The sequence below is a fragment of the Procambarus clarkii genome, chromosome 54, assembly GCF_040958095.1.
Source record: "Procambarus clarkii isolate CNS0578487 chromosome 54, FALCON_Pclarkii_2.0, whole genome shotgun sequence".
NCBI classification, from domain to species: Eukaryota; Metazoa; Arthropoda; class Malacostraca; order Decapoda; family Cambaridae; genus Procambarus; species Procambarus clarkii.
In genome coordinates this window covers 23749060-23756559 of record NC_091203.1, presented here as the reverse complement: position 1 = coordinate 23756559, position 7500 = coordinate 23749060, and the positions used below count along the sequence as shown (strand labels likewise).

Here is a 7500-nt window from a genome sequence, read left to right as displayed (position 1 = left end):
TAGAGCTTCTCCACACTATACTACTGTTGGATTAACCGCTACTACGAGGACAGTCCTGACCAGGAAGAGGTCAGTGCAGTGACTGTAATGAGTGACTCGTCACATTAACCTGTGCAAGACTGTGCAGTAAACAGTTAAGAATCAAATCTGCAGTTTTTATTAGTGAATTTTTTTGGCAGTCTAAGTAGTGCAGTGATTCAGTATCGGCCAACTTAAGGGTGGCGGTGATAGTGTGCAGTGATATGCATGCTAAGTGGCGAGTTTTAAGCCTTAAGTAGCAGTGACATGTTGACGTGTTAGCCAAGAGGAAGAGCAAGACGGTCAGCAGTGACACAGTATTGCAGTGAAGGTGAGAACTGGGACCTCACACACTGGTGTCAGGTCCCAGTACACCCACTGACGCAGGTTCGAATCCTCGTCACGGCCCTTGTGGATTTGTTCATTGGGTTCATAAGGGTCAATTGATGTACCTAGTGAAGCTGCAAGCAAGAGCTGTTATCCTACCTCAGCTCGTCTAAAACCTGCTCCAAGAGACTCATTTATTGCATGAGAATGTACTTTGAAACTATCACATGGAAAACTATCATATATGGAACCTGGTGAAACTGCAAGCATGAGCTGTTATCCTTCCTCAGCTAAGTTGAAACCTACTCCTTCAGGCCCAGTTATTTCATGAACCTGTTATATGCATCAGTTAGAATAGCCTTTAGTCATTAACAACATTAGGTAACAGTCAAATAAGGAACAGGTTGAGCCTGTAGCCAACTATGTGATCAGAGCCTTCATGTGATCAGATAACCTGATCTCCCGTGAATCAAATCTGTGTTATTAAACCTTATAAGTTTCCTAACTTGAGTTATTATAGTTTCGTGATAAGAAACAATCACTAATAGGTATAATCCTTATAATTACCCCCTTATCTTGAGATGATTTCGGGGCTTTTAGTGTCCCCGCGGCCCGGTCCTCGACCAGGCCTCCACCCCCAGGAAGCAGCCCGTGACAGCTGACTAACACCCAGGTACCTATTTTACTGCTAGGTAACAGGGGCATAGGGTGAAAGAAACTCTGCCTATTCTTTCTCGCCGGCGCCTGGGATCGAACCCAGGACCACAAGTCCAGCGTGCTGTCCGCTCGGCCGACCGGCTCCTTGTACTAACATTTTTATTAATAATTTTATTACTGGGTCTGACCCGTACCAAAGAATTAAAATGTGGTAGAATTGAAAAGTGGATTGAAATAATAGCCTAGATGTGGCTTGACACTTTGTTGTGTTCACTGGAGGGAAGAGAGTTGACTGTTAACGCGAGATATCAATTATTCTGGACAGCTTCAATTATTTGGTTAAAAGAGTTATTGTTCGGTTATTACTCTGGTGTCACTCAGGGAGAGTATTATAATGAGGAAAACTTTGTGCTCGGAGGGGCTGAGAGTGTTCGGAGGGGCTGAGAGCGCTCGGAGGGGCTGAGAGTGCTCAGAGGGGCTGAGAGTGTTCGGAGGGGCTGTGAGTGTTCGGAGGGGCTGAGAGTGTTCGGAGGGGCTGAGAGTGTTCGGAGGGGCTGTGAGTGCTAGGAGGGGCTGTGAGCGCTCGGAGGGGCTGAGAGTGTTCGGAGGGGCTGTGAGTGTTCGGAGGGGCTGAGAGTGTTCGGAGGGGCTGAGAGTGTTCGGAGGGGCTGTGAGTGTTCGGAGGGGCTGAGAGTGTTCGGAGGGGCTGTGAGTGTTCGGAGGGGCTGTGAGTGTTCGGAGGGGCTGTGAGCGCTCGGAGGGGCTGAGAGTGTTCGGAGGGGCTGAGAGTGTTCGGAGGGGCTGTGAGCGCTAGGAGGGGCTGTGAGCGCTCGGAGGGGCTGAGAGTGCTCGGAGGGGCTGTGAGCGCTCGGAGGGGCTGTGAGCGCTCGGAGGGGCTGAGAGTGCTCGGAGGGGCTGTGAGTGTTCGGAGGGGCTGTGAGTGTTCGGAGGGGCTGAGAGTGCTCGGAGGGGCTGTGAGCACTCGGAGGGGCTGAGAGCGCTCGGAGGGGCGAAGATTAATGATTCAACACGAATCTTCTCAATATTTCTTACGTTTTTCTTCTCTGTCAAAGGTAATTGAAAAATTAACTCTCCAAAGTTCATTTTCACATTTTATTTATGGTCTGACGTCTAGAAACGTTTCGTAAGAAACTTCACACATTTTCAAAGACAAATTTTTATGTGCTCCGTTTCATGCTTATATTTGTGTTTGGGTGAGGTGATAAAACACGAACCACTGGGTAATCATGGGGTAAAGATAATTTTACATGGTCAGAACACGAATTATTGCGTATTTTCTCTTCTTGTTTCTGTGTTGTTCGGGGTCTTGAAGTAGGAGGCCTGGTCGACGACCGGGCCGTGGGGACACTAAGCCCCGGAAGCACCTCAAGGTAGAATATTATTGTGTGTTAATTGGCTGTTGATTGCTGGTATTGACTTTTTGATGTGTAGTGCCTCGCAGATGTCGAGCCGCCTGCTATCGATGATTTCTGGGTTGTTTGTTAAGATTTCTCTGGTGATGGTTTGGTTGTGGGAAGAGATTATATACTCCTTGATGGAGCCCTGTTGTTTGTGCATTGTTAATCGCCTGGAGAGAGACGTTGTTGTCTTGCCTATATACTGAGATCTTTGGGGCTTACAGTCCCCAAGTGGGCATGTGAAGGCATAGACGACGTTGGTCTCCTTCAAGACGTTCTGTTTGGTGTCTGGGGAGTTCTTCATGGGTAGGTTGGCCGTTTTCTTGTTTTTGTAGTAAATTGTTAATTGTATCTTCTGATTTTTGTCTGTAGGGATAACGTTGCTATTAACAATATCTTTCAGGACCCTTTCCTCCGTTTTATGAGCTGTGGAAAAGTATATATATATATATATATATATATATATATATATATATATATATATATATATATATATATATATATATATATATATATATATACATATATATATATATATATATATATATATATATATATATATATATATATATATATATATATATATATATATATATATATCCTAGCCTACGTGAGTGTGTGTGCTTACCTAGTTGTGCTTGCGGGGGTTGAGCTCTGGCTCTTTGGTCCCGCTTCTCAACCTCTCAAACTGTGTGTGTGTGTGTGTGTGTGTGTGTGTGTGAGTGTGTGTGTGTGTGTGTGTGTGCGAGCGCTTCACCGCTCATCTCCCACGAAGTGCGTGCAATTGCGTGTGCCACTCACGCAATGATATACACACGAGGCTTCACACCGACATGAGTAAATATCCCTCGACACGAGTCAGCTTATTCAAGCCGCCTTTGATGTCTGGCAAATTGTAGCAGCTTACTGGGAGATACACGCCATGGGAGAGAGAGAGAGAGAGAGAGGAGCCGCCACACCCATGGTGATTCCCCGAGTATACATGTCCCCACAAAAATCAGAACCTGCACAGCTAAACTGTTGGTGTTAGCATGCCGCATTTCGACCATCAGTCCTAAATGACTGACATGGCGCCAATATTTATATGATTTTATACCTGAACAAAATGACTTGGTAGAGAATGTTCATCCTTTGTAATGAATATGTATACTTGCCTAATTCATCAACTAGGACTGGTTATTCATGGAACAATGCTGGTTATTCATGGAACAATGCTGGTTATTCATGGAACAATGCTGGTTATTCATGGAACAATGCTGGTTATTCATGGAACAATGCTGGTTATTCATCAGTGTTATCACTTAGTGTTATCACTTAGAATCAGTAACAGTTGGTTATTCATCAATTCTCATCAAACATTTGATTTCTGGTGGCCGTTAGAACACATAAATTCTGGTACAAATCCTGGTACAAATCCTGGTACAAATCCTGGTACAAATCCTGGGACAAATCCTGGTACAAATTCTGGTACAAATCCTGGTACAAATCCTGGTACAAATCCTGGTACAAACCCTGGTACAAATCCTGGTACAAATCAATGGTACAAATCCTGGTACAAATCCTGGTACAAATGAGGAAGATGGGCTCTAAGGTCAAAGGTCAGGGGGGGTCGTGTTGACCCGTGACCCCCTTGACCTCTCAACTACTAACGACCGAATTACCCATGACGAGGGGAAACAAGCGAAAGGTCTGATCAGTCTTTCTGCTGGCGGCTCCTGGCTAAGTCTTAGCAAGGAAGCAACAGGACGCAAAGTCTTAGCGAGGAAGCTATAGGATGCAAAGTCTTAGCGAGGAAGCTATAGAACGCAAAGTCTTAGCGAGGAAGCTATAGGACGCAAAGTCTTAGCGAGGAAGCTATAGGACGCAAAGTCTTAGCGAGGAAGCTATAGGACGCAAAGTCTTAGCGAGGAAGCTATAGGACGCAAAGTCTTAGCGAGGAAGCTATAGGACGCAAAGTCTTAGCGAGGAAGGTATAGGACACAAAGTCTTAGCGAGGAAGCTATAGGACGCAAAGTCTTAGCGAGGAAGGTATAGGACACAAAGTCTTAGCGAGGAAGCTATAGGACGCAAAGTCTTAGCGAGGAAGCTATAGGACGCAAAGTCTTAGCGAGGAAGCTATAGGACGCAAAGTCTTAGCAAGGAAGCAGCAGGACGCAAAGTCTTAGCGAGGAAGCTATAGGACGCAAAGTCTTAGCGAGGAAGCTATAGGACGCAAAGTCTTAGCGAGGAAGCTATAGGACGCAAAGTCTTAGCGAGGAAGCTATAGGACGCAAAGTCTTAGCAAGGAAGCTATAGGACGCAAAGTCTTAGCGAGGAAGCTATAGGACGCAAAGTCTTAGCGAGGAAGCTATAGGACGCAAAGTCTTAGCGAGGAAGCAACAGGACGCAAAGTCTTAGCGAGGAAGCAACAGGACGCAAAGTCTTAGCGAGGAAGCTATAGGACGCAAAGTCTTAGCGAGGAAGCTATAGGACGCAAAGTCTTAGCGAGGAAGCTATAGGACGCAAAGTCTTAGCGAGGAAGCAACAGGACGCAAAGTCTTAGCGAGGAAGCTACAGGACGCAAAGTCTTAGCGAGGAAGCTATAGGACGCAAAGTCTTAGCGAGGAAGCTATAGGACGCAAAGTCTTAGCGAGGAAGCTATAGGACGCAAAGTCTTAGCGAGGAAGCTATAGGACGCAAAGTCTTAGCGAGGAAGCTATAGGACGCAAAGTCTTAGCGAGGAAGCTATAGGACGCAAAGTCTTAGTGAGGAAGCTATAGGATGCAAAGTCTTAGCGAGGAAGGTATAGGACGCAAAGTCTTAGCGAGGAAGCAATAGGACGCAAAGTCTTAGCGAGGAAGCTATAGAACGCAAAGTCTTAGCTAGGAAGCAACAGGACGCAAAGTCTTAGCGAGGAAGCAACAGGACGCAAAGTCTTAGCGAGGAAGCTATAGGACGCAAAGTCTTAGCGAGGAAGCAGCAGGACGCAAAGTCTTATCAGACAAGCAGCAGGACGCAAAGTCTTATCAGACAAGCAACAGGACGCAAAGTCTTATCAGACAAGCAACAGGACGCAAAGTCTTATCAGACAAGCAACAGGACGCAAAGTCTTATCAGACAAGCAGCAGGACGCAAAGTCTTATCAGACAAGCAGCAGGACGCAAAGTCTTGTCAGACAAGCAACAGGACGCAAAGTCTTATCAGACAAGCAGCAAGACGCAAAGTCTTATCAGACAAGCAGCAGGACGCAAAGTCTTATCAGATAAGTAATATCAAATAGAATTACGTTGTTCAATTAATTAAAAAAAAATTATTACCTTAATACTAATTAATTTCTTTAATTTCTTTGTTTCAAGGGAGAGCAACCCCGAGGATAATAGGGCAGTTATCCAGGCTGTTATCCAGGCTGTTATCCAGGCTGTTATCCCGGCTGTTATCCAGGCTGTTATCCAGGGAGTTATCCAGGCTGTTATCCAGGCTGTTATCCAGGACGTTATCCAGGCTGTTATCCAGGACGTTATCCAGGCTGTTATCCAGGACGTTATCCAGGACGTCATCCAGGCTGTTATCCAGGACGTTATCCAGGGAGTTATCCAGGCTGTTATCCAGGCTGTTATCCAGGGAGTTATCCAGGCTGTTATCCAGGGAGTTATCCAGGCTGTTATCCAGGCTGTTATCCAGGACGTTATCCAGGCTGTTATCCAGGACGTTATCCAGGACGTTATCCAGGCTGTTATCCAGGCTGTTATCCAGGCTGTTATCCAGGGAGTTATCCAGACTGTTATCCAGGACGTTAACCAGGCTGTTATCCAGGCTGTTATCCAGGCTGTTATCGAGGGAGTTATCCAGGCTGTTATCCAGGGAGTTATCCAGGCTGTTATCCAGGCTGTTATCCAGGCTGTTATCCAGGGAGTTATCCAGGCTGTTATCCAGGCTGTTATCCAGGCTGTTATCCAGGCTGTTATCCAGGTTGTTATCCAGGCTGATATCCAGGCTGTTATCCAGGGAGTTATCCAGGCTGTTATCCAGGACGTTATCCAGGCTGTTACCCAGGATGTTATCCAGGCTGTTATCCAGGTTGTTATCCAGGTTGTTATCCAGGCTGTTATCCAGGCTGTTATCCAGGAAGTTATCCAGGCTGTTATCCAGGCTGTTATCCAGGAAGTTATCCAGGCTGTTATCCAGGCTGTTATCCAGAACGTTATCCAGGAAGTTATCCAGGCTGTTATCCAGGGAGTTATCCAGGCTGTTATCCAGGCTGTTATCCAGGCTGTTATCCAGGCTGTTATCCAGGACGTTATCCAGGACGTTATCCAGGAAGTTATCCAGGCTGTTATCCAGGACGTTATCCAGGCTGTTATCCAGGCTGTTATCCAGGGAGTTATCCAGGCTGTTATCCAGGCTGTTATCCAGGCTGTTATCCAGGGAGTTATCCAGGCTGTTATCCAGGGAGTTATACAGGCTGTTATCCAGGCTGTTATCCAGGACGTTATCCAGGCTGTTATCCAGGACGTTATCCAGGACGTTATCCAGGAAGTTATCCAGGCTGTTATCCAGGAAGTTATCCAGGCTGTTATCCAGGGAGTTATCCAGGCTGTTATCCTGGCTGTTATCCAGGGAGTTATCCAGGCTGTTATCCAGGCTGTTATCCAGGACGTTATCCAGGAAGTTATCCAGGCTGTTATCCAGGAAGTTATCCAGGCTGTTATCCAGGGAGTTATCCAGGCTGTTATCCAGGCTGTTATCCAGGCTGTTATCCAGGGAGTTATCCAGGCTGTTATCCAGGAAGTTATCCAGGCTGTTACCCAGGAAGTTATCCAGGAAGTTATCCAGGCTGTTATCCAGGGAGTTATCCAGGCTGTTATCCAGGAAGTTATCCAGGTTGTTATCGAGGGGGTTATTGAGGATGTTATCGAGTCGTTATTGAGATTGTTATCCTGTTATCATATACCGCAGATGGTCTGGCCCTTAATAATTTTATTAGTTAATAATTAATTAATAATAATTTTACGATTACAATTTTCTAGTAATTAAAATAACTGGTGATTTTCTTGATGGTAAACCAGTAAGATAATTACAAAGTCATGGAACAAGCGATGAG

The 7500-nt window shown here is 45.8% G+C and overlaps 1 protein-coding gene across 1 annotated transcript in view; it reads right to left on the bottom strand.

Annotated features, from left to right (window-relative positions):
• Window positions 1–5750: 5750 nt before the first annotated feature.
• LOC138352736 (fap1 adhesin-like) overlaps window positions 5751–7500 on the bottom strand; it is a 4428-nt gene continuing 2678 nt past the window's right edge. The window contains exon 2 of the mRNA XM_069305322.1: window positions 5751–7257. Within this exon, the coding sequence (XP_069161423.1) occupies window positions 5751–7257 (1507 nt within the window). The remainder of the gene's footprint in view (window positions 7258–7500) is intronic.